At 48.3% G+C, this 27,166-nt stretch overlaps 1 protein-coding gene across 2 annotated transcripts; it reads left to right on the forward strand.

Moving 5' to 3' along the window:
* Positions 1-8,340: 8,340 nt before the first annotated feature.
* LEP (leptin) lies at positions 8,341-24,990 on the forward strand. 2 transcript variants are annotated; one of them, XM_009454014.3, is made up of 3 exons: positions 8,341-8,369; positions 19,367-19,538; positions 21,774-24,990. In XM_009454014.3, the coding sequence occupies exons 2-3, from the start codon at positions 19,395-19,397 to the stop codon at positions 22,131-22,133; spliced, it is 504 nt and encodes a 167-aa protein (XP_009452289.1). In that variant the 5' UTR covers positions 8,341-8,369; positions 19,367-19,394; the 3' UTR covers positions 22,134-24,990. The 2 variants fall into 2 exon arrangements, with proteins under 2 accessions (XP_009452289.1, NP_001180601.1); NM_001193672.1 differs by lacking the exon at positions 8,341-8,369 and having other exon boundaries at positions 19,395-19,538; positions 21,774-22,133.
* The last annotated feature ends 2,176 nt before the right edge of the window (positions 24,991-27,166 follow it).

The raw sequence follows: 27,166 nt of genomic DNA on the forward strand, positions 1-27,166 counted from the left end.
TTTAACCATGCATCAAGGAGGAGTGGAGTATGGGTAACGGGGCAGGTGATGCCCTTGTCCTAATGTCAAGGATGCCAAGGTCCAGGATGTAAGGAGGCAGGAGGCAGTTCCCGGAGATCTTGGATTATTTTTAGGAGGGGTGAAATAGCTGGTCAACAGGTATGCATGTTTTAAGGTCTTTGCTGCACCTTGCCCAAGTGTCCTCCAGAAAGGATGCTCCAATGTACACTTAGCCAGGTATTAAGATGCCTGGAGCCTTGGTCTGAAAATGCAGGAGGAAGAGGTGCAGGGGCTGTGAGGTGGAGCGGAGTTTGTCCTGTCAGCTCAACAGATATCTTTCATCACTGGGCTGTCTGTGTGGTGTGCAGAGATGAAAAAGGGACACATTCCTGCCCTCAGGGAGCTCAACCTACTGGGAGAGATAGACCACAGCCCAAAAGTGTGGGCAAACCTAGGGCTCCCTTGAAAGTTATAAGCAGGTGTTGTTTGTTTGTTTTGAGAAAGGGTCTCCCTCTGTCGCCCAGGCTAGAGTGCAATGGCAAGATCACAGCTCACTGCAGCCTCAAAGTCCCAGGGTGAAGCGATCCTCCCACTTCATTCTCCCAAGTAGCTGGAACCATAGGCTCATGCCACCATACTCAGGTAATTTTCTTTTTTTTAGAGACCACGTCTCACTATATTGCCCAAGCTGGTCTTAAACTCCTGGGCTCAATCAATCCTCCCGCCTCAGCCTCGCAAAGTGCTGGGATTGCAGGTGTGAGTCATCCAGCCTGGCCTACAAGCAGGTTTTTGAGCTGAAAAGAGTCTGTCCTTTCTGGATTCTCCCTCTTTGAGGCACCTCATTCACCTCAGTGGAATTATTCACAGGGTTCCACCAGTAATCCTTGGGTTCCCTGACTCTCCAAAAGGCATCTAAGCTTCCTGGCTTCACATTGCCTGACTCTACTCCCTCCCACATTTCTTTGTCCCAGCTATTTAACTTCAGCACTGGAGGAATCTCCAAGGTGCTTGAAGAGTTCTGCCCAGCTTCCCGCAAGGCTGTGCCTTCTCAGGTCATCGAGCAAGGAAGCCATCCCTGAGAGTCTCATCCGAGAGCCCTTGCAGTGGGCATCCAAGGCCATAAATATTTGCATGCCTGTGAACCCAGCTTTCAGAAATGATCTTAAGGAAATAAGCATGAGTATTTGCAGAGATTTATCTATAAAATTATGCATGAGAGCCTTATTTATAAAAGAGAAAAATCATTGAAAATGATCTAAATTTTCATTCATAGAGTTTGACTAAATAATTTATGGCATATTCACACAATGCAGGAGTTGTAAATTACATCATGGAAGAATATTTAATGACATGAAAAGAAACTTAAGGCATTTGCAAAATACTGTGTACTACATGATACTATTTCTGATAGAAAAAATATATACAAACGTAGAGACACAAGGGAGAGAGAAAAGTCATGTATCAAAAATATAAAACATTCATGATTTCAGGGTAGTGGATTAATAAGAAATTTTAATTCTCTTTTCTGGATGTTTTCTATGATGTTCACTATTTGTTTAATCAGAATAAAAGATACTCTATTTTTGAAAATGATATCTCCTGGCACAGGACAATGATTCCCATCTGAGGCACATGTGGGTAGGAGGTGGGTGCTGGGGAGCTGCACTGCTTAGGCCAGGAGAGTCCCCCTGAGCTCCCGGCTGCTGGGACACACTTCTCAGCCATGCCCTCCTCAGCAAAGTGCCATACAGCAACCCTGGTTATGCAACAAGCTGCCTCGGCCCTGGGCAAACAGATCCTCTGACTCCTCGGCTCCATTACAGGCCATAATGGGACAACCAGACCTCAGGCCCGATGGTTGCATAAAAGCAGGATGGATAGATTTTTCTGGTCACTGTGTTCCACCCAGCTGAGCAGGCATATTCAGACTCCTTCCCTGCTGGACTGCGTAGCTCATGCGAAGCAGGCGCCTTCTTCAGGCAGCCTTCCGGACTAACTCCACTATGCCGTGTGCTTCAAAAGCCCCTGCTCTAATCCATAATGAACACTTGCAGAGTACTCTACTTGTAATAATCCAAACGATTCTCATGACAACACTATAAGTGGGTCCTGTGATGCTTTTGTGACAAATGAAGCAACGGAGGCAGAGAGAGCACAAGCGATTACCCAAAGTACTATGCAGAGCCAGGATTCAAACCCAGGCAGTGCGGCCCCAGGGTCAGCCAGGGAGACACCATGCCATGCAGCCCCCTGGCAGACAATTGCTATCACAGCCACATTTGCATGGTGATTCTGAGTTGTTTCCAAATTTTTGCTGGAAGACTATGGATTCCTCGAAGGCATGAATTGTGACTTTCACTTCCGTGGGACCATCCAGGGCCCGGCAGAGCACTGAGTGCACAGGGCCTTCCCAGGGGCTTGCATTCTCGGCTCTGAAGCCCGCCTTCTTTCCTACTCCAGCTGCAGGTGCAAGTGGTGAATCCTACTGAGCCATAATCTTGCTGCTAGAGGCTTATCTAGAGGTGCTTATGCAAGCAGTCTGGCAAAACACCTCTTTAGGGACAAACGTAGAGCTGGAGACTTGGGACGCCTCAGGATGTGTCAGATCACAGCTTTCTGCAGGGCACAAGGCTTCTTGCTGCTTCTCCAGAACATCTCTCCAAATGCCTGTGCAGCCCTGGGTACCTGGGCAGGGTCCAGCTCTACAAAGGATCATGGCTCGAGTCCTTCCGCTCCAATGGGAAAGACCAACCAAGTGAGAGAAAGAGCATGCCGCCCAGAGGGGGAGCTGGTTGCCATCGTCCTCTTGGCTGTCATTTGTTTCTTCAGGGTTTCCAGGCTGGCTTCCAACCGAGGATGTAAGAGGCTGTTACCAAGTCCGGGCAGATCAGCACAAACATATTAACAGGGGTTATCTCAGTGTGGTGTGATGAGGGATGACTTTTTCTCATGGCTTTGCTTCTCTGCCTTTTCTAATTTTCTGCAATGCACATGATTATTTGGGCAATTAAATAATTACAGGGAGGGGAAAGTCACTGTTCTTGCTTTGTCCCTTGCAGGACTCTTTCCCCACACTTATATGAGCTGCTAAGCTCCAATGTGCCCTCTATTGCATGTGGCTTCCACCGAGCTCTTTCTGATCTTCACACCAGCAAACTCCCATCTCTACTCTGTCCTTTCCACACCCTTCACTGTGTACTGATCTGCTCAAATCCTTGCAGATTATAAAATGTTTCACTGGCCCGAGCCTGCTGGTCCCCACAACCCTGATTTCAAAAGAAGTCATCTTTTGTGTCCTTGCAGAGCGTGCCTGGATTGTGTCTCTATCCTTGGTCCCTTACCTGGACTGTAGCCCCAGTTAACTGCTGAATACCAGCAGCTGGGTGTCCTCAGCAACCATGTCCACATGAAGCATCTTAGTCTCACCCACTCCTTCTGTGTCTCTACGAGCAGCATTGAGCTGTAGATGGGAAAGTGTATGGAAATATGATCACTTTTTCCCTAGGGCAAAGAGGGTTGGTGTTCTTTTCTTCAAAATTTATTTTGAATCTGTCTTTTCTGTCTCCCCACTACCCCTCACTCATGCTCCTGAGTCACTGCTGAGCTCCAGGGCTGTACCTTTCTCATTTTGGAATCTCTAGGATCTAGCATAGTACCCAGTGCACAGTATGCCTTCAATGTATGCCTCTTGGTTCAATGAATGAATGCATGAAAAAATGGGCAAATAAGTAAGTTTTAATAATTTGTCACCTTGATTTTTATTTCTTGCAATCCTTCCTGTATTTCTTGCAATCCTTGTTTTATTCCTTGCAATCCTTCCTATATGTCTCTGCCAGTTGAATCTTCCAAAGTGGTGACTCGACCACGTGAATCTCCTCTGGTGACTTTAATGGCTCCCACTGTCTGCGAAGGCCTTTCAAAACCCAGCTGCTTGTTACCTTTCTTTGCAAGGATTTTCTCTCTCACTCCTCAAAGCTCCATTCTGGCTGACTTGGCCTCTCTGTATCCTTTCCTGCCCTTGTTGAGTTGCCCTTTTCTCTGTGTAGCCACTTAGCTGCCTGTGCTGATACTTGCTGCTGGCTAAGCTTGTCATAAGTTCAGTGTGGCACCCTTTCCCGTGATGGGCTGATTACAGTAAAGTCCCAATCTGGTGGTGCCTCCCTCTATTGGTGGGTTGGGTAATCTCCCAGTTACTCTGGGTTTGACCATGTGACTTGCTTTGGTCAACAGGAAACAGGAAACAGGATGTTAGCAGAGACTTGAAAAGTGCTTGCTCATTGGGGTTTGCCATCTTTTGCTGCTCTTGGGAATCCAGCAGCTGTCACCATGTAAACAAGCCCAGGCTAGACCAGTTACCCTCATCATCTTAGCTGATAGCCAGCCAGCCACCACAGGCATGAGTCAGGCCATATTGCTGGACCCACAGAATTATGAGCTAAATAAATAGTCTTGGGTTAAGCCACTAAGTTTTAGGCATAGTGTGTTATGTATCTCACAAACATATAAGACTGTGTGTTTGTTGACTGGAGGAAGAGATGCTATAAAGACCACCTTTTGAAACTTCCCAAATACTGCCACTGATGTCCTGATGGAGGTATGAAAACATCCACTAAAATTTGTGGTTTATTCATTTTTCATTATTTTGTTTAAGGAGGTCTATAGTGGAAGAGGGAGACATTTGGGGAAATTTTGTATAGACTAGCTTTCACGATGTTAGGGAGTTATTATTGTGTGATAATGGTCTTGCAGTTACACAGAAATTCTTCCTTATTTTTTGGGAAACACCAAAGTAGGGATAAAATGTCATGATGTGTGCAATACGCTTTAAAATATTTTTGCCAAAATAATTAATGAAGCAAATATGGAAAATAATAATTATTAAATCTAGGTGATGGGTATATTGTAGTTCACTATAGTATTGCACACTTTTCTGTATGTTTAAAATTTTCATTTAAAAAACTTTGAGCTAGACACCAGGCTATGAGCTAGGAGCATAGCAATGACCAAATAGACTCCTACCAACTCAAAGAATGCACATTCTCTGGGAAACATGTTTCCATTAGGAAGCCTCGAATGCAATGTGACTGTGGTCTCCAGGACATGTGTGATCCTGGCTTTTCCTGTTCCCTCTGCATCATCACTGCAGGTGTATTTTCCCAAGTTTTAAACATTTACCTTCCCAGTGGCCTTGCGTCTAGAGGAATCCCTGTATAGTGGTACATGAATATAACACATAACAAAAATCATCTCTATGGTGTGTGTTGTTCCTGGGGTTCAATTCAGCAAATTTTTCCTGGGCACCCATGTGTTCTTGGCACTGGAAAAGTACCGGGACTGAAACAGTTGATGGCCCAATCCCTGTCCTCTTAAAACCTAAGGGAGGAGATGGAAAGGGGCACCCAACCCAGACTGAGAGACAGGAATTAGCTGCAAGGGGAACTAGGAAAAGCTTCTTTAAGGATGGAGAGACCCTAGTGGAATGGGGAGATTCTTCCGGGAGAAGCGATGGATGCGCAGTTGGGCATCCCCACAGACGGACTGGAAAGAAAAAAGGCCTGGAGGAATCAATGTGCAATGTATGTGTGTTCCCTGGTTCAAGGGCTGGGAACTTTCTCTAAAGGGCCAGGTAGAAAACATTTTAGGCTTTCTAAGCCAAGGCAAAATTGAGGATATTACATGGGTACTTATACAACAAGAATAAACAATTTACACAATTTTTTGTTGACAGAATTCAAAACTTTATAGACACAGAAATGTAAATTTCCTGTAATTTTCCCGTGAGAACTATTCTTCTTTTGTTTTCCGACAGGGTTGCGCTGATCCTCCCGCCTCAGTCTCCCTAAGTGCTGAGATGTTGCAGGAAGTCAGGGACCCCGAACAGAGAGATCGGCTGGAGCCGTGGCAGAGGAACATAAATTTTGAAGATTTCATTTTAATATGGACACTTATCAGTTCCCAAATAATACTTTTATAATTTCTTATGCCTGTCTTTGCTTTAATCTCTTAATCCTGTTATCTTCATAAGCTGAGGATGTACGTCACCTCAGGACCACTGTGATAATTGTGTTAACTGTACAAATTGATTGCAAAACATGTGTGTTTGAACAATATGAAATCAGTGCGCCTTGAAAAAGAGCAGAATAACAGCAATTTTTAGGGAACAAGGGAAGACAACTATAAGGTCTGACTGCCTGTGGGGTCGGGCAAAAAGAGCCATATTTTTCTTCTTGCAGAGAGCCTATAAATAGACCTGCAAGTAGGAGAGATATCGCTAATTTCTTTTGCTAGCAAGGAATATTAATATTAACACCCTGGGAAAGGAATGCATTCCTGGGGGGAGGTCTATAAATGGCCGCTCTGGGAATGTCTATCCTATGCAATGGAGATAAGGACTGAGATACGCCCTGGTCTCCTGCAGTACCCTCAGGCTTACTAGGGTGGTGAAAAACTCCGCCCTGGTAAATTTGTGGTCAGACCAGTTTTCTGCTCTCGAACCCTGTTTTCTGTTGTTTAAGATGTTTATCAAGACAATACGTGCACCGCTGAACATAGACCCTTATCAGTAGTTCTCCTTTTTGCCCTTTGAAGCATGTGATCTACTCCCTGTTTTACACCCTCTCACCTTTTGAAACCCTTAATAAAAAACTTGCTGGTTTGAGGCTCAGGTGGGCATCACAGTACTACCGATATGTGATGTCACCCCCGGCGGCCCAGCTGTAAAATTCCTCTCTTTGTACTCTCTCTCTTTATTTCTCAGCCAGCTGACACTTATGGAAAATAGAAAGAACCTACGTTGAAATATTGGGGGCAGGTTCCCCCAATATCTGGTGCCCAACGTGGGATACTGATTCTACAAGCATGAGCCACTGCATCTGGCCTCTTCTTTTGATTTTTTTTTTTTCAAACTTTTACAAATGTAGAAACCATTCTTAGCTTTTGGGCATTACCAAACCCGGCAGTGGAAGGCTCGGTTCACCAACATCATTTGCAGTTCCCCGCTTTATATTATGGGTTTTTTTTTTTTTTTTTTTTTTTATTGAGACAGAGTTTCACTCTTGTTGCCCAGGCTGTAGTGTGGCTCACTGCAACCTCCACTTCCCAGGTTCAAGCCATTCTCCTGCCTCAGCCTCTCAAGTAGCTGGGATTACAGACACTCACCACCACACCTGGCTAATTTTGTATTTTTAGTAGAGATGAGGTTTCATCATGTTGGCCAGGCTGGTCTCGAAATCCTGACCTCAGGTGATCCACCCACCTTGGCCTCCCAAAGTGCTGGGATTACAGGCTTGAGCTACCACGCCTGGCTAGGTTGGTTCTCAATGGAGTGGTTTGTTTTTGGAGCTGCTCTGCGCAGTGGGGACCAGAATAGGCCTGGGTTCCTAGCCCATTGCTATTCCTTACCAGCTGTGGATTCTAAGGAAAGTCATTTAATCTCCCTGGACCTTAGATTCCTCATCCCTGAAGCCCAAGGATAAAACAAAACAAAACAAACCAACCCATCATGTAAAGTGGGGAACTACAAACGATACAGGTGAACCATGCCTACCACCCCACTCACAGGCTATGATGACAAAAACGTGGCTACATCTGGGACCACCCCCCAACCCCCACTTTGTACGTAGGAAATACGGAGTTGAGGATGGAGACCCACAGTATGTCCAGAGCATCCCCAAAGGCCACAGTGCCCGCCTGGAGCCCTCCAGAGAGCGCGCACTCCCTGGGGTGCCAGCCAGAGACAACTTGCCCTGAGGCTTGGAACTCGATTCTCCGCGTGCCAGAGAAGGGGTGGGACTGCAGAACCCCCAACCCCGCAATCTGGGTCGGGGAGCCTGGCGCACTGCGGGCCGCTCCCTCTAACCCTGGGCTTCCCTGGCGTCCAGGGCCGTCGGGGCCGAGTCCCGATTCGCTCCCACCCCGAAGCCGCGCCAGGGCCAAGGAGGGCGCAGCCGTATGCCCCAGCCTGCTCCGCGGAGCCCCTCACAGCCACCCCCGCCCCGACCGCGCCCCGCGCGGCTCGAAGCACCTTCCCGAGGGGCTGGTCCTTGCGCCATAGTCGGGCCGGAGCCTCTGGAGGGACATCAAGGATTTCTCGCTCCTACCAGCCACCCCCAAATTTTTGGGAGGTACCCAAGGGTGCGCGCGTGGCTCCTGGCGCGCCGAGGCCCTCCCTCGAGGCCCCGCGAGGTGCACACTGCGGGCCCAGGGCTAGCAGCCGCCCGGCACGTCGCTACCCTGAGGGGCGGGGCGGGAGCTGGCGCTAGAAATGCGCCGGGGCCTGCGGGGCAGTTGCGCAAGTTGTGATCGGGCCGCTATAAGAGGGGCGGGCAGGCATGGAGCCCCGTAGGAATCGCAGCGCCAGCGGTTGCAAGGTAAGGCCCCGGCGCGCTCCTTCCTCCTTCTCTGCTGGTCTTTCTTGGCAGGCCACAGGGCCCCACACAACTCTGGATCCCGGGGAAACTGAGTCAGGAGGGAGGCAGGGCGGATGGCTTAGTTCTGGACTATGATAGCTTTGTACCGAGTTCTAGCCAGATAGAAGGTTACCGGGAGCTGGGGAGCGCTGGATTTGCTGCTGGGCTGTGCCGGTGCCCAGAAGGCAGGACCTTGCAGAACCAGCCAGGTCCCTGGGAGACTGTCAGACCCACCAACCTCGTGGCATTCGCAGAGCTGAGATGCATTGGAAATTGCCTTGGGCACATCCCCAAAGATCAGGATGTGCCACCCCAGTCTGAAGGAGATAAAGTTGGGGGTAGGAGGGACGCAGATGCAAGTGATCAGTCTCAGTCCTAGACATTGCCTTACTCTGCGGGTAGGAATTCAGGCTTCATTTTCCAGGGAAGTTCCTGACCTCTGAATGAGAGGGGCTGTGTAAGGCCAATGCCTAGGAGGAAGGCAACGATGAGTAGAGGTGGGGGGAAACAAGTGTCAGGAAGACTCAAAATCTTCCAGAGAAATTGTGCAGGGTCTTACCAGATCTGTCCTCAAAGCCATGCAAATTGCCTTCTTTGCAATGCATACAATGAGGTGTCTCTGGGGGTCAGAACTGGTTATTAGGGAACTTCTAGCCAGGACTGCTAAATACGCTCTGTTGGCCCACCAGGCTCGCCTATAGCCTTCCTTCAGTCTGCGCTTGGTTTGGATTTCACTGTGGGTGCCATCGCCTTTACACTCCTGTTTCTATAGTTTAAAGATAGTGGTGCTTTGGGAAAGTGACTCCTTAAATACAGTTAGGTCCAAGTGAGACAAGTGGCCTGGCTGTCATTTCAGAATAGCAGCTTCCAAGAGGTGATTAATTTCTGTTGGAAGGGTGATCTTTGGGGAGGTGGGTGAAGAGCAGAGACTTGGTGGTACCGTTCCAGGAGCACAGGCTCTCTTCCTTTGCAGTGCAGAATGACCTCTGGCAGCCGGAGTTGTGTTTGTTCTGTAGGATTCTGAGGTGGGCCATGGGCAGCTGGAACTGGGGAATTTTCCCAATCTCTTTCCTATTAGGATTGTCTGCAGAACCAAATATGGAGGCTTCTAGCAACGTGGGTGCTCCTGTTCTAATGCCCTTAGAAACAAGAAGGCCACACTGATCATTTCTCTCACTTAGGCAGGGAGACAAGGCAAGAGAGAAACAGTGGATGCTTTTCGGTTCTTTCCCTTCCCAAGCAGTTGTGGACATTGGGCTGAGGGGAACATTTCCACGTTGGCTAAAGGAGCGTCCTCCTCATATTCTGTACATTTTATACCCAAAATAACTCTTCTTGGTATTTGGGGAAATATTTTCCTCCCCCTCCATTCCAGGAAATGGCTCCAAGTGCCAAGGACAGAGCCAGGGAAGTTGCAATGAATTCCTGCCCGTCAGCCCCAGGCAGATGCCTTGCACATCTGAGTGGCCCATGCAGAGCGTGGAGGTGGCCGCCACGGAATCTGGGTCAATGTCCTACTCCCGCCCACTTAGATGCCACCAGGGGCGTGGGAGCCAAGGAGAGAAGAGGGGCTCCAGGAAGGTAGAGTCCTTGTGTCTTGTGCATCTGTGAACAGCGCTGGTATGATTTAAAGGAAAATTGAGCCAAATTCTCCGGCAGTCAGTTACCCCATCCCCACCGGGGTAGGAGTTTGGCAGCCGCAGCTCCATTCTGGCCAGTCGGCAGAGAGCCTTGAAATTCTTCTTTGTCCACACAGTTGTCTCAGAGAAACAGAGAGGTTGTTTCTGCTTAAAAACAACACACTTGGTGTCTGGGTCCACAGACTTCTTTGCACTTATTCCACGTGTGACAGCCAATGTGCCTCGTTGCTTAGCAGACAGCATGTTACCATCTTTCCTGCTCAGTTTGTTAGCTCTCTGGAATGGAATCTATAATCAATGCCCATACCAACATTTCACTAATATCATAGGAGATTTAGTCTCCATCTGGGCGTACATTACATTTGCTCTGGGGTGCTCCAGGCTGGGGGGTTGCCAAGGAAGAGAAGAGAAACTGCAGAGAAGACGGGAGGGGAGAGCAGGGGTCTCTGAGAAGGGGAGGGGTCCCAGAGTGCAGGAGCAGGAGCCAGGCTCATGAAAGGGGCCACGGCGGGGAGTATCCAGGGACGGCAGTCAAGATGGAGCACAGCTTAGGAAGCTGAAGGGAATCCTGGCCCACCTGGGTGCTAGAGGGCACATAGGAAGTGCAGGAAGCAGACCAAGGTCCCCAAGAGAGGGAGACCTGGACACTGAAGCATTTTCTGTCTTTATTAAGACAACTCTATAAGAATTCCTGCTGGGCCAAAGTGAATTCTAGGATGTGACTTTAAGATGGGAGCAAGTGAACCATTGAGGAGGTAGGTTACCCTAGTTAGCCAATGCAGATCGAGAATGGGAAATCTCTCATTTATTCATGCAACAAATATTTAACAAAGCCCTGCCGTGTTCCAGGCCTGTGATAGATGCTGGAACAGGTACAGAGGTACAGGTGTCATTAATTGATCAGGGCAACCTCTCCTTCTGAGTCTTGCTGGAGCTTAAGATGCCCCTCACACAGAGCTCAAGGGAGCCTCAAAAATTGATCAGAAGTCAGGCACCATGGCTCACGCATGTAATCCCAGCACTTTGGGAGGCCAAGGCAGGTGGATCACTGGAGCCCAGGAGTTCCAGATCAGCTGGGGCAACATGGCAAAACCCCATCTCTATAAAAAAAAAAATTAACTGGATGTGATGGTACACACCTGTAGTCCCTGCTACTTGGGAGGCTGAGAGGTGGGAGAATTGCTTGAGCCCGGGAAGTCGGGGGTCCAGTGAGCCTTGATCACACCACTGCACTCCAGCCTGAGTGACAGAGCGAGACCCTGACACACACACACACACACACACACAAGATTAGAGCTGAAACAGGAGTAGAAACCTATCTGTATCTCTGATGAGATCAGATCTTTCTGATGAACAGAAAGAATGTAACCCCTGTACTCACACCCTCTCTGCTGGTTACATATGTTAACACGATTTCTCAAATGAGGCTTTTGGTTGCAAATAAGAGAAAATCACTCACGCTGGCCCTGTGTTTTTCAAACTGTTTATTGTGATCAACATTTGAAAAAAGAGCCGAGACTCTCAAGAGTGCATTACCCATGGTAAGGGTGAATTTTACTTCTTGACACTTATTTCTCTTACATGTATCTATCTGTCTCAAATGAAAAATATATTTAGAAAGTTGAAAGCTCTCCAAGTGAGTATAAGAAAAGAGTATCTCACCCTGAAGGCTAAGGACAGGGAGGGCCACCAGGCCTCACGAGGACCCAGGAAGCACCAGGCCTCACGAGGACCCAGGAACCACAAAGAAGGCTAGGAAGGAGCACAGGCAGTGACCATACTCTGGCTCAGTGGCTATGTGGGCTCTGGTCTCTCTCAGCTGTTCCATGCATATGAGGCCAAATGTGGCTACCCTAGAGCTTCTGAGCCCTCAACAGAGATGAACTGGACTCTCTGCAGCCCCACTCTAAATTCCTAAGAGAGAAGTTGATTGACCCAATCAGGGTCAGGAGAAGGAAGGGAGGAGGAAAGGGAGGAGAGAAGAGCCTCTTGGTCTCTTGCCTACCACTGGCCAGGCAGTTGTAGCCAAGGGGGCTGGAGTGTAAATGCAAACATAGCCATCAAGGGTTGTGTATGTGTGTGTGTGTGTCTGTGTGTGTGTATGTGTGTCTCTTTGGTAGGTTAGATCTCCCATGAGGTCCCTACTAAACAGACTTAAGCCCCCAAAATTTTAGCTCTCCAGCCTCACACACTCCACCCCTCTACCATATTGAATCTTCCCAAACTAACCATGGCTTTCCCTAACTCCGGAGCTTGGCCTGGAATGCCCTGCTTCCCCTCTTTCCCCTGGGGAACGCCTGTCCTTCAGGCCTCAGTTCACACACTGCCTCCCTTGCAAAGCTCTCCTCCCATCCCCAGAGTCCCTCTTCCCCTTTGTTCTTTGGGTTCTATGCTTCTTCCCTCATAACTCCCACTAGGTTGTGTTAAAATGAGTTGTTCAAGGTCCTGTCTGTTCCACTAGATTCTGAGCAACCTGGAGAATGAAGATCCAAACTTCGCTGCCTTTATTTCCTCCTTTGTTCTTTTCTCATCCCCAAGTCCCTTCCAACTTGGAGTTATGAAGAAAGGAAGGAAGGAAGGGTGGGAGGGAAGAACAGGAGGGGATCCCACAGGAGAATGTGTATAGGGAGAGGACTCAGACTAGCTAAAGCTTTTCCCTCATAATTAATAGCAAATGCCATGTTACCTGAATTTAATTCACAGTAGCATACAAAAGACTCGCTTTGTTCTCCCCATTGATGTCATTGGAGGGCTGTGGGCAGGCCTGATCTTGGCTCAGGAGGCCCTCCAGCCTGGATCTAAAGAGCAGCAGACGGGCCAGGCTCGGTGGCTCATGCCTGTAATCCCAGCACTTTGGGAGGCCGAGGCGGGTGGATCACGAGGTCAGGAGTTTGAGACCAGCCTGGCCAAGATGGTGAAGCCTCGTCTCTACTAAAAATACAAAAATTAGCCAGGTGCGGTGGTGGGCGCCTGTATTTCCAGCTACTAGGGAGGCTGAGGAGGCTGAGGCAGGAGAATCACTTGAACCCGGGAGGCGGAGGTTGCAGTGAGCCGAGGTCACGCCACTGCACTCTAGCCTGGGCAACAGAGCAAGACTCTGTCAAAAAAAATAAAAAAATAAAAAAATAAAAAAAATAAAGAGGAGCAGACATCTCTGCCCATCCTAACTCCCACTTTGACATTGAGGTCCCCAGGATGGAGGGTCTGCCTCCATCTGCCTTGTCCCCTGCAATGGTGGGAAGGTGATGGAGCTCAAGTCTAGAGGCCACCAGCTTCTTAGGGAGGTAGGAGGTGGAGGGTGGGGTGCGGGCCCTGCACACAACTGCCAAGTGAGGATGGGGGTGGGAGTCCACCTGAGGATAAGTAACAGTGAGGCTGGTGCAAAGGACCCAGGTGGAGGTAGACAGCAGAATTTGTGGTGGGGTGGATGGCACATTATATAAGCCTCTCTTGCTGCCCTGTTTACTGAGATTGTTTCATTATCTTTTTTGGCTTTTGTTTTTAAGAGATGGGGTCTTGCTGTGTCACACAGGCTGGAGTGCACTGTGTGATCATAACTCACTGCAGCCTCGACATCCTGGGCTCAAGCAAACCTCCCACCTTGGCCTCCCAAGTAGCTGGGACCACAAGCGTTTGCCACCACACTCAGCTATTTTTATTTTTATTATTATTTTTTTTTAGAGATGGGGTCTTGCTGTGTCGCCCAGGCTGGTCTTGAACTCCTGGGCTCAAGCAATCCTCCTGCCTTGGCCTCCCAAAGCCCTGGGATTATAGGCTGAGCCACCACACCCAGCCACATTTCATCTGTGTAGCCCCAGGAGCTCCACATTCTACTTTTCTCATTTCTTCTCCAGGGTACCCATGGCAAGGGATGAGGGTAGAAGATGGGGCAGCCAGGCCTTGATTAAAGGAGAAGGAAGGCAGCCTGTGGAGAGGGCAGCCCAGGGAGTGCAGAGAGAAGTGGGCCATGAGGGAGACAGCAGAGTGCAGGCTGCGTCCCAAATGAGCACACGGCCCACTGTGAGCCCACCATCTTCCTAGAGACCCCTCTCCTCTCCAGGAGCTGCTTCAGTAGCACTCAGAGGAAAGAATGATGCTGTATCAACATTTCAGCAGCTCATCTTTTAACTCTAAGAAAATGGCAGCTCCTAAATGTTCAAAACTGCTTTGGAAACTTCTGGAGAGAGGTTTTGCAGCTCAGGCAGACAGCTGATCGCGGCCTTTCTTCCACCCCAACCCATGCTCTCCCCATGCTTTCCTGCCACAGCTGCAGCGGGCCCCTGGGTCCTACATTTGCAGCCCTTTGTCTCTGAGCTCAGACTTCCAATTCCAAGCAGCAGCTGGGCAGGCTCACCAGCATGTCCAGCCAGTACTAGGACATCAGCAGGAGCCCAACCACCTCTTTCCAAAACCTCTCCTCATGTCTCTCCTAGTTTCCATCTCCATCCTTCTAGTCAGCCAGGCTGAAAACATTTGCTCCTCAGGGTGCAGAAGGAAAAGCTTTGCCTCCCTTCCTGGTGCTCACTGCCCCTGCGATTCCAGCCCAAGCCCTCCCCGGCTCCTCACCCTGGTGTCAGCTGGAAGCCACCATCTCCTAAACCCACCTGTGTTCTTCCACCTCTGCCAGGGCTGCCCTCTCCTCCACCTTCACAAACTCAATTCCTACCCATTCTCAGGTCCCTTATCAAATGCCATCTCCTCCATGATGCCTCCCTGATTCCCCTGCTGGAAATAATGGTGATAACAGCTAAGGCATTGGGGTTGGCTACGTGCCAGGCAAGGAGTTGGCACTTTACATGCTTTATCTCATTTCAGCCACATAACATCGACAGGTGGCATTATGATTCATATCATCCCCATCTGATAGCCAGGAAAACTGAGTCCCAAAGAGGTTAGCCACTTTCCTAGGGCCCTGTGCTCTGACTCAAGCATAGCTCTGAGGAACTCTAGCATTCATCAGTTTAAGCACCATGACTTTCTTTGCTGAGTCACCCAAGGCATTTCTTCGTTTAAATGTTCTTCCTTGGCCAGGCGCAGTGGCTCAGGCCCAATGTGGTGGCTCACGCCTGTAATCTCAACACTTTGGGAGGCCAAGGTGGGCAGATCATCTGAGGTCAGGAGTTCAAGACCAGCCTGGCCAACATGGTGAAACCCCATCTCTACTAAAAATACAAAAAAATGAGGCTGGGTGTGATGACTCACACCTGTAATCCCAGCACTTTGTGAGGCCGAGGCAGGTGGATTACATGAGGTCAGGAGTTCGAGACCAGCCTGGCCAACATGGTGAAACCCCATCTCTACTAAAAATACAAAAAATTAGCCAGGCATGGTGGCAGGCACCTGTAATCCCAGCTACTTGGGAGGCTGAGGCAGGAAAATGGCTTGAACCCGGGAGGTGGAGGTTGCAGTGAGCCAAGATTGCACCATTGCACTCCAGCCTGGGCAAAAAGAGGGAAACATCGTCTAAAAAAGAAAAAAAAAAAATTAGCCAGGCTGGGTGGTGCATGCCCGTAATTCCAGCTACTCAGGAGGATGAAGCAAGAGAATTGCTTGAACCCAGGAGGCAGAGATTACAGTGAGCTGAGATCACACCACTGCACTCCAGCCTAGGTAAAGAACAAGACTCCATCTCAAAAATAAATAAATAAAAATAAATGTTCTTCCTTGCATTGAAGTTAAATATGTAAATTCTCAAACCAGTTGCTTAAGGGCACAGTTTTGTTCTTTACCTATATTTTTAACAAATATTTTATGTAAGTAGTTGACAAAAATCAAATACTGTGTACACTACCGAGGCTTCCCTGGGAAAGCCATCAGCCTCTGCCCCATCCCTTCCCACTCCTGATTCCACTTTCCTGTGGTTCCATATCTTTTTCATGTCTGTTTCTGGCCCACAGCGGGCGATCAATACATGTTAGCCACCAACCATCAGACCTATATTGAGTAATTATGGTATGTCAGGCACTATGCTCAATGAAATTGTATTAGGCTTGTACAAAAGTAATTGTGGTTTTTAAGAGTAATGGCAAAAACAGCAGTTACTTTTGCACCAACTATTTGCTGCCTTGAATTATTCCTCCTCTCCTCATCCCTAAACCCTGCTCCTCCCAGCCATTCTTCCTCCCCTTCTTGGGCCATGGCCAGGCCCCACCCAGGTACTAAGACTCAGGTGAACCAAGGAAGACTTAATGCCCACTCTTTTCTGATGCCCATGTTGGCATGTGTTAAGTCGGTTAGCATTAAGTTTGGCTGCATTTAGCAGAGACCCAAAAGAACAGTGGCTTTTAAAAGGCAGAGGTTATGTCTCTCACACACACCCAGCACAAGTCCAAGACCAGCATGGCATCTCAGCTCCATCAACCTCAGGAACCGAGCTCCTGCAGCTCCCTGCCCTGCAGTTGATAAGGTGAGGTCTTCGTCCTCCTGGTTCAAGATGGTGCTAGAATGTTGGCTACCATATCTATAGTCCAGGCATCAGAATGGAGCAAGGGATGAAAAAGGAAGAGATGAAGGCACACGACAGGTTCCTGAGAGCTGGCACAGGACACTTCTGCTTATATTTCACTGGCCAGAATTTAGTCACATGGTCACACCTAGTTGGGAGACTCTGAGAAGTAAAGTATTTATTCTAGATGGCCATATCCCTACCTAAGACTTGGAGTTTTCTATGACTGGGGAAGAATGGAAGACAAGATATTGGGAAAGACTAGCAGCCTCTACTAAAAGGGTGATCTGTGTTGATGTGTGTGTGTGTGTGATGTGTCTATGAGCATGTGTGTTATGTGTTGTGTGTTGGTGGGGCAGATTCTTGCGAGCACTTTGGTCTCAGATGGACCTGCTACCAGTTCTCTCTGCAGACCCCCATAGGTTTCTCCTAAACCTGGCCTCTCCTACTAGGCAGCCTTACTCAGCGGCAGCTTCTCAGCTCCATGTTTTCAAGGAACCACAATTTATTTCCAGCATCCACTGAAGCATATTATCAGTGGTGATAGAGGGGGCTTGTAAAACTGTTTTTCCACTTAGGTATTAGAGGGTGGCCATTATTCGAGAGTGACTATGACCACAGTTAATCTGGTAATAAATTCTCTTGGGTAGGAGGGTGTCATCAACACATGAATCTTAGAAAAGGAGGCAAGCTGATCTTGTGCCGCATGGGGAAGACCCAGAGACACCAGGCGCCCTGTTAAGATAGCCCATGGGAGGCAGTGGGCCAAATGCTTGATTCACAGTTGGGCTACAGGTAGTGTTGCCCAGGGTTTCAAGCCCTGCCTGGTAATTGTAATAATTTACTCCCCTCACCCTGCTCTGGACACGCACACCATGGGCAGGGGCTTCACAGGTTCATCTCATTTACCCTTTTGAGCCAGGTGGTGGTGTTAGCTCCATTTTAGTGAAAGGAAAGGATGCTTTAAAGAAGCATCTTGCCCGGAGACACAAAGCTAACAAGAGTGGAGCCTGCAGCTGGAGCCGCAGAGCCTAATCACTACACCTGCCCATCTCTGCTAGGGTTTCATGACTTCGTATCGGGGATTAGCACTATTTAACTCTGTTGCACAAACATTTGGTGTATTATTCAGGTAACAAGTAGCTAATAGAGGAAGTTTTACTTTTTTAAGACATAAATTTGCCTCTTCCCAAATTACTTGGTACGTAGTACTTTTCATGTTTGAAGTTGAGATGTGGGTACAATACCATAGCTTTATTCCAGAGCAGGGTATTTGTTTCCAAATGCCATGTTCCCAGCAGCTGCCCTTGACTGGGAATTGGGGTTTGATTTGGGCTTTTCCTTAAATCCTTGAGGAGCTGGAGGGGTGGGTGGCTCGCACTCCTGCTTTCTGGATCTGAATCCTGACTCTGTCATGGACCTGTTTGACTTTGGGCAAGTTGACTCCTATTCCTGAGCCCCATATTTTTCTCTTTTGTAAAATTCAGATTAAAAAAACATGGCTTTGATCAAACATTATAAATAATATATAGACAGACTGCTTGTTTTTATTGTATTGCCAGAAATGAATCCTACTAATATTGCCATCTATGGACAGAAAATATATTACCTGTCTTCATCAAGACCCAGACGAGGAAGAACACGAAAAGCGGAGATTAATTTTACTGCCATCTCCAGAACCTTCATCCTAATATTTACTTACATTTTATTATTATTTCAGGCTCATGCACATATACTTAGCATGGATCATTGGCCACAGACTCGCATACATTTAACTTTATTACCTTTTGCCTCATGTATCTCATTAAAACTTTGCTGCTTAATCAAGGATCTGCATATTATTTTAATTTTAGAATTCACAGTTCCAAGACTTTGAAAGTTTCAAGCGTTCTGGGTGAATGTGTTATGCTCTCTCCCGCCACCATGTCTTTATACCCCCTGATTTCTCAGCCACTATGGCAACCACTTTCTACTCTTAGTAGCCCATATTCAGTCCAATCCCCAGCTCAGGAGACACTTCTTCCAGGGAGCCCCCTATGCGTTCCGGTGGTATCTTGTACCTGCCCTTTTTGCAAAGCTCTTTCCTCCTGGCTTAGAATGGCCATTGACCTGTTTGTTTCTCCTATTAAACTTTAAGCCACTCGAGGGTAGAGAGCATCTGTTGTTCACCATTGCATCCTCGGTGCTGAGCACTGTGTCTGACATATTATTTAGAAGGTCAGTAAGTGCTAGTGGGATTCAGGCTCCCAGTGGGTGGGAGAGAAAGGATGTAAGGAAGCAAGTGGTAAAGGCCCTCACAGAGTATCAGCAGGCTGGTGTGAGGACGAAATGCAGAGGATGGGTGAGTAGCATAATCACTAATGATAGGGTAATGATAGAGCACATTTCACAACACCTTTAAGCCCTTTCACATGCATTAGATAATTTGATCCTCATAAAAGCCTAGAGATAGATATATTACAGGGATGAAGGTGGAGTATTTTGTGGCTATGTGATATGCTTAAAATTATGCAGTGAGTAAATGACTGGGTTCAAACCAGACCTTAAAAGTCTGTTATTTTTCCCTTGAGCATGCAATGAAGTCTACATCATCCCTACCATGTCCATTTGATCACACCCTGGCCTCACAGCTCTGTGGTCTACAGGATACTTCATGGTGGTTTTATTGACCAGACAATAATCCTCTTCCTAAGGGGATGCATTTCATTAATACATATGTAGATAATGAATTGTCTTTGACTTTGAGGGGATGGTAGCCAGAGCAGAAAGCAAAGCTGATTTTCATCCCCGTCTGGTAATGTGGTTGGTAATGTGAAGATGGGTGTATTCTGAGATACTGGCTCCTTGCAGTGTGTGGTTCCTTCTGTTTTCAGGCCCAAGAAGCACATCCTGGGAAGGAAAATGCATTGGGGAACCCTGTGCGGATTCTTGTGGCTTTGGCCCTATCTTTTCTATGTCCAAGCTGTGCCCATCCAAAAAGTCCAAGATGACACCAAAACCCTCATCAAGACAATTGTCACCAGGATCAATGACATTTCACACACGGTAAGGAGAGTATGCGGGGACAAAGTAGAACTGCAGCCAGCCCAGCACTGGCTCCTAGTGGCACTGGACCCAGATAGTCCAAGAAACATTTATTGAACGCCTCCTGAATGCCAGGCACCTACTGGAAGCTGAGAAGGATTTGAAAGCACAGGGCTCCACTCTTTCTGGTTGTTTCTTTTGGCCCCTCTGCCTGCTGAGATTCCAGGGGTGAGTGGTTCTAATTCTAAACCACTCCGAGAACATTTGATTTTGCTACATGTTTCCATTTAAAAATCATAGGATTTGGGCTGGGTGTGGTGGCTTGCACCTGTCATCCCAGCACTTTGGGAGGCCAAAGCAGGAGGATCATTCGAGCCCAAGAGTTCGAGACCAGCCTGGGCAGCATAGGGAGACCCCATCTCTACAAAAATAATAAAAAATGTTAGCTAGGCATGGTGGTGTGTACCTGTGGTCCCAGCTAGGGGAGGCTGAGATGGAAGGATCACCTGAGCCTGGGAGGTTGAGGCTGCAGTGGGCCCTGATCATGCCACCGTGCTCCAACCTGGGTGACAGAGCGAGACCCTGTCTCAAAATAAATAAATAAATAAAAATCATAGGATTTGATCAGGCACGATGGGTCACATCTGTAAGCCCATTGCTTTAGGAGGCCAAGGCAGGAGGATCAGTTGAGGCCAGGAGTTCAAGACCACCTGGGCAACATGGCAAGACCTCTCTCTCTAATTTTTAAAAAATAAAAATTAAAAATAAGAAAAAAATCATAGGATTCTCATGAGGCCTCATGTGCTTATTTTCAACCTACCAAGGGGAAACCCAGGCCTCAGAGATTAGCTGAGCCACATGCAGGCACAGCCACTGTCTCTTTCCTTCCTGTCCCCTCTGTCCCCACCTTCTGCACTCGCCTTCCTCCCTGACTTCACTTCCTTGAATCTTAGTGCCTACGACCAGAGGGAGCTGTGAATTTCCTTGTGTCCCATTGGCAGGTGCAAGACCCCCAGAAGCATCTCCTCAGGGCCTCTATCCCATCTCTAGATGTGCTTGTCATTAGGGTTCTTGTAGTTCCAGCTGATCTCTGGCCCTGCCGCTCAAAGATACCCAAAAGAGCGAGTCTACCCTTTTTCACGTTCAACCCTCTACTGATTTGCAAATAGCAGTCAGTGCCCACCGTGGTCTTTTCTCTGGGGTCCAGCAGGCCTAGACCTTCAGCCATTTTCCTGATGAGGTCTGTATTTGAAATTAGGAAGATTAAGTTTGAATCTTCACACTTCTGATGTCTGTGAGATCTTCAGCAAGTTCCTTAATGTCTTTAAGCCTTGTTTTCATCATCTGGATAATGGGGATATCACACACTATTCACAAGGTTGTTATGAGGCCTAAATTAGCTAAAGCAATTGAATCCTCCTTACCCCCTGCATGGAGCTTTCTGGAGACTTCCACGTCTCCTGGTCATTGTGGGTGTCTCATGGTAGTCTTGGGCAGTTAGGGAGAAGTTAGGTGTCTGGAAGCAAAGATGGCTCAGAACTAGATAGAGTCTTGGGCATTTTATAGATAAAAACTCTTGTCTCCTTTAAAAATAATAAAAAAAATTTAGCTGGGCATATTAGCCACTCAGCAAGACTGCACGTGATAGATCCCGAGTGCCCCACCTTGGGTGGTGTAATACACGATATCACGGGAGCCCCGGGTAGTAACCACGGAGGTGTCAGCCTCAGTGCTGTGGGCAGATGGATGGGGAGAGCCTCCTGGAACTGGAGTCACTGGAGCAGGGTTGGGGGGCCTCACTGAGGGTACGGCCTTGATCTCTAAGGAGGAGGGACTGCCTGGAAAAGCTGACTGGGAGGGAGGACTCGGCTGGGGGTAGAAGGGACTAGGGAAGGCTGGGGGTGGGGGTGCTTATGGAGGACCTCAGATGCCTGGGGAACAGACTCCACTAAATAAAACATAGGAAACCATGGCTGGTTCTTCAGCAGAGGCCATGTAGAGAAAGGAATGACCTAGGAAAGTTGGCCTGGAAGTGGAGGGAAGGATGGTGTGGGAAGAGCAGGAATCTCGGAGACCAGCTTAGAGGCTTGGCAGTCACCTGGGTGCAGGATACAAGGGCCTGAGCCAAAGTGGTGAGGGAGGGTGGAAGGAGGCAGCCCAGAGAATGACCCTCCATGCCCATGGGGAAGGCAGAGGGCTCTGAGAGCGATTCCTCCCACATGCTGAGCACTTGTTCTCCCTCTTCCTCCTGCATAGCAGTCAGTCTCCTCCAAACAGAAGGTCACCGGTTTGGACTTCATTCCTGGGCTCCACCCTATCCTGACCTTATCCAAGATGGACCAGACACTGGCAGTCTACCAACAGATCCTCACCAGTATGCCTTCCAGAAACATGATCCAAATATCCAACGACCTGGAGAACCTCCGGGACCTTCTTCACGTGCTGGCCTTCTCTAAGAGCTGCCACTTGCCCTGGGCCAGTGGCCTGGAGACCTTGGACAGCCTGGGGGGTGTCCTGGAAGCTTCAGGCTACTCCACAGAGGTGGTGGCCCTGAGCAGGCTGCAGGGGTCTCTGCAGGACATGCTGTGGCAGCTGGACCTCAGCCCTGGGTGCTGAGGCCTTGAAGGTCACTCTTCCTGCAAGGACTACGTTAAGGGAAGGAACTCTGGCTTCCAGGTATCTCCAGGATTGAAGAGCATTGCATGGACACCCCTTATCCAGGACTCTGTCAATTTCCCTGACCTCTAAGCCACTCTTCCAAAGGCATAAGACCCTAAGCCTCCTTTTGCTTGAAACCAAAGATATATACACAGGATCCTATTCTCACCAGGAAGGGGGTCCACCCAGCAAAGAGTGGGCTGCATCTGGGATTCCCACCAAGGTCTTCAGCCATCAACAAGAGTTGTCTTGTCCCCTCTTGACCCATCTCCCCCTCACTGAATGCTTCAATGTGACCAGGGGTGATTTCAGAGAGGGCAGAGGGGTAGGCAGAGCCTTTGGATGACCAGAACAAGGTTCCCTCTGAGAATTCCAAGGAGTTCCATGAAGACCACATCCACACACGCAGGAACTCCCAGCAACACAAGCTGGAAGCACATGTTTATTTATTCTGCGTTTTATTCTGGATGGATTTGAAGCAAAGCACCAGCTTCTCCAGGCTCTTTGGGGTCGGCCAGGGCCAGGGGTCTCCCTGGAGTGCAGTTTCCAATCCCATAGATGGGTCTGGCTGAGGTGAACCCATTTTGAGTGACTCGAGGGTTGGGTTCATCTGAGCAAGAGCTGGCAAAGGTGGCTCTCCAGTTAGTTCTCTCGTAACTGGTTTCATTTCTACTGTGACTGATGTTAAATCACAGTGTTTGCAATGGTGTTGCCCTGAGTGGATCTCCAAGCACCAGGTTATTTTAAAAAGATTTGTTTTATCAAGTGTCATATGTAGGTGTCTGCACCCAGGGGTGGGGAATGTTTGGGCAGAAGGGAGAAGGATCTAGAATGTGTTTGCTGAATAACATTTGTGTGGTGGGTTCTTTGGAAGGAGTGAGATCATTTTCTTACCTTCTGCAATTGCTTAGGATGTTTTTCATGAAAATAGCTCTTTCAGGGGGGTTGTGAGGCCTGGCCAGGCACCCCTGGAGAGAAGTTTCTGGCCCTGGCTGACCCCAAAGAGCCTGGAGAAGCTGATGCTTTGCTTCAAATCCATCCAGAATAAAATGCAAAGGGCTGAAAGCCATTTGTTGGGGCAGTGGTAAGCTCTGGCTTTCTCCGACTGCTAGGGAGTGGTCTTTCCTATCATGGAGTGACGGTCCCACACTGGTGACTGCGATCTTCAGAGCAGGGGTCCTTGGTGTGACCCTCTGAATGGTCCAGGGTTGATCACACTCTGGGTTTATTACATGGCAGTGTTCCTATTTGGGGCTTGCATGCCAAATTGTAGTTCTTGTCTGATTGGCTCACCCAAGCAAGGCCAAAATTACCAAAAATCTTGGGGGGTTTTTACTCCAGTGGTAAAGAAAACTCCTTTAGCAGGTGGTCCTGAGACCTGACAAGCACTGCTAGGTGAGTGCCAGGACTCCCCAGGCCAGGCCACCAGGATGGCCCTTCCCACTGGAGGTCACATTCAGGAAGATGAAAGAGGAGGTTTGGGGTTTGCCACCATCCTGCTGCTGTGTTTTTGCTATCACACAGTGGGTGGTGGATCTGTCCAAGGAAACTTGAATCAAAGCAGTTAACTTTAAGACTGAGCACCTGCTTCATGCTCAGCCCTGACTGGTGCTATAGGCTGGAGAAGCTCACCCAATAAACATTAAGATTGAGGCCTGCCCTCAGGGATCTTGCGTTCCCAGTGGTCAAACCGCACTCACCCATGTGCCAAGGTGGGGGATTTACCACAGCAGCTGAACAGCCAAATGCATGGTGCAGTTGACAGCAGGTGGGAAATGGTATGAGCTGAGGGGGGCCGTGCCCAGGGGCCCACAGGGAACCCTGCTTGCACTTTGTAACATGTTTACTTTTCAGGGCATCTTAGCTTCTATTATAGCCACATCCCTTTGAAACAAGATAACTGAGAATTTAAAAATAAGAAAATACATAAGACCATAACAGCCAACAGGTGGCAGGACCAGGACTATAGCCCAGGTCCTCTGATACCCAGAGCATTACGTGAGCCAGGTAATGAGGGACTGGAACCAGGGAGACCGAGTGCTTTCTGGAAAAGAGGAGTTTCGAGGTAGAGTTTGAAGGAGGTGAGGGATGTGAATTGCCTGCAGAGAGAAGGCTGTTTTGTTGGAAGGTTTGGTGTGTGGAGATGCAGAGATAAAAGTGTGAGCAGTGAGTTACAGCGAGAGGCAGAGAAAGAAGAGACAGGAGGGAAAGGGCCATGTTGAAGGGACCTTGAAGGGTAAAGAAGTTTGATATTAAAGGAGTTAAGAGTAGCAAGTTCTAGAGAAGAGGCTGGTGCTGTGGCCAGGGTGAGAGCTGCTCTGGAAAATGTGGCTCAGATCCTCACAACCACCTAATCAGGCTGAGGTGTCTTAAGCCTTTTGCTCACAAAACCTGGCACAATGGCTAATTCCCAGAGTGTGAAACTTCCTAAGTATAAATGGTTGTCTGTTTTTGTAACTTAAAAAAAAAAAAAAAGTTTGGCCGGGTGCGGTGGCTCACGCCTATAATCCCAGCACTTTGGGAGGCCAAGGTGGGGGGATCACAAGGTCACTAGATGGCGAGCATCCTGGCCAACATGGTGAAACCCCGTCTCTACTAAAAACACAAAAGTTAGCTGAGCGTGGTGGCGGGCGCCTATAGTCCCAGCCACTCGGGAGGCTGAAACAGGAGAATCGCTTAAACCTGGGAGGCGGAGAGTACAGTGAGCCAAGATCGCGCCACTGCACTCCAGCCTGATGACAGAGCGAGATTCCGTCTTAAAAAAAAAAAAAGTTTGTTTTTAAAAAAATCTAAATAAAATAACTTTGCCCCCTGCTCTTTGTTTCCTGTCGCCGTTCCTGGAGGGGCTTCGGGAGAGCTGTTTGTGTGTGACAGGGCAAGGCCTGGCTGGCCCCCATCCATCACTGGGGTCAGCTCCGCCCCAGGCTTGGCCACAGCCAGCCGCCAGTTATTCAGGCAAAAGGATTACCCTGTAAAGAAAACAGAGCTGGGTTTGGACGCTGAGAGGACTGGGAAACAGGTTGCCGGGAGGCGCAGGAAGCACACACCAAGAGCCAGAGAGAGGCCTCTGTGCCATCCCAAGGAATGAGGACAAAGAAAGGGGTCCTCGGGAAGAAGGGATCCACTTCGGAGAGGCCCCTTAACACGGGACAGAGCAAGGACAGAAAGAGGCATCCACTGGGATGGAAGAAGGACAGGATCCACAGGGAAAGAGGGATGAGGGGAATGAAGAGAGAAGAAATAAAGAGTTCAGCATCACCTCATGATGCAACTAGTTTGGCACAATGCCCAGCACAATGTACCCCTCCATTCTGATTTGGTGGGCAGAAGAATTGAGATTCTTGGGCCAGGCACGATGGCTCATGCCTATAATCCCAGCACTTTGGAAGGTCAAGGTGGGTGGATCACTTGAGACCAAGAGTTCGAGACAAGCCTGGCCAACATAGCAAAACCCCATCTCTACTGAAAATACAAAAAGTAGCCAGGCATGGTGGCACGTGCCTGTAATCCCAGCTACTTGGCAGGCTGAGGCAGGAGAATCGCTTGAACTCAGGAGGCAGAGGTGGCAGTGAACCGAGATCATGCCACTGCACTCCAGCCTGGGTAGCAGGTGAGACTCTGTCTCAAAAAAAAAAAAAAAAAAAATTGAGATTCTTGGATAGCAAGCCCATTATTTAACATGTAAGCAAATTATTCAAAAAGCTTAAAACATACCTATCAAATGTTAGACTCCTTATTAGTATTCCGCTTAATCTTAATTTGTTCAACAAACCATTCTGAGTTCAAATAGAGGTCCAAATCAACTGTATAAAAGATAACTTTGAGATGAGGAAAATTTAAATGTGGGCTCTGTTTTCTTTCTTTCTTTCTTCTTTCTTTCTTTCTTTCTTTTAAACTTTTTTGCCAGTGACACAACCTCAGAAGGTCCTGAGAACATGTGTCCCAATTCCATTTCAGATGCTGATAAGAAATTCTAGTTAATTTTACTAGGTATAATGATGGCATGGTGGTGTAGTTATTCTTCAGTGCTTCCTTATGCATTCGTGATAGATGCAAACAGAAGTTTAGGGTGAAATAGCACAATGCCTGGGATTAACCTTAAAAAACTTCAGCAAAACAATTTAATATATCTTATAATTTTTTATAAATATTATATAAACTTTATATATATAACTATATATCTATATATATATCAACAAGATCAGCAAAATGTTGAGAATTGCTAAAGCTAAGTGACAGATACATGGGAGTCCATTATACCAGACCCTTTCCTTTTGGGTGAAATTTCCAGAAGAAACACTTTTTGGAAATGTCCAGTTCAGCCTGGCCCGTCCCCTGCCTGGGCAATGTTGCATTCCTGGGAAGGAAGGAGAGGAGGTGGGGAGAGAAGAGGGAGAAGGAGAATGTGACGTGGAGCTGAGCTGTATTTAAAGAGCACATTTGATTTCACTGCCTGGCAGATGTCCCAGGGCCTTGGGGGGACGGCAGACTGTCAGTGCGGGTGTGTAACAGTGAACTAAGACAGGGATTTAGCAAATCAAACAAGGAAGGAATGGTAAGAACCAGCTGCAAGGGGCAGGGAGAGGCAAGTCCTGAAGCTCACAGGAAAAAGCCAAAGCAGCAGACATCAGGGCCTCAAGCTCTGCCCCAGTCCTGCTGGGCCTCAGGTGTCCCACAGAAGCCAACTCCCCCCACCCAAGGGGGCATCGTGGTATTCCTGCTGTGCAGCTGTCCCTCCATATTAAATAACACTGTGTAGGCAGAGAAGCCTTTAGACCATTTGTAACCACGCAATGGGTTCACCTTGCCTGCTGCGTAGACAGAACCGATTTATCAAGACAGGGGAATTCCAATAAAGAGTAACGCATGCAGAGCAGGCTGTGCAGGAGACGGTAGTTTTACTATTACTCTAATCAGTCTCCCCAGAGCAGGGGGTTTTAAAGATAATTTTGCCGGTAAGGGCTTGGGAAGTGGGGAGTGCTGATTGGTCA

The sequence above is a fragment of the Pan troglodytes genome, chromosome 6 (assembly GCF_028858775.2).
Source record: "Pan troglodytes isolate AG18354 chromosome 6, NHGRI_mPanTro3-v2.0_pri, whole genome shotgun sequence".
In the NCBI taxonomy this organism is placed as follows: Eukaryota; Metazoa; Chordata; class Mammalia; order Primates; family Hominidae; genus Pan; species Pan troglodytes.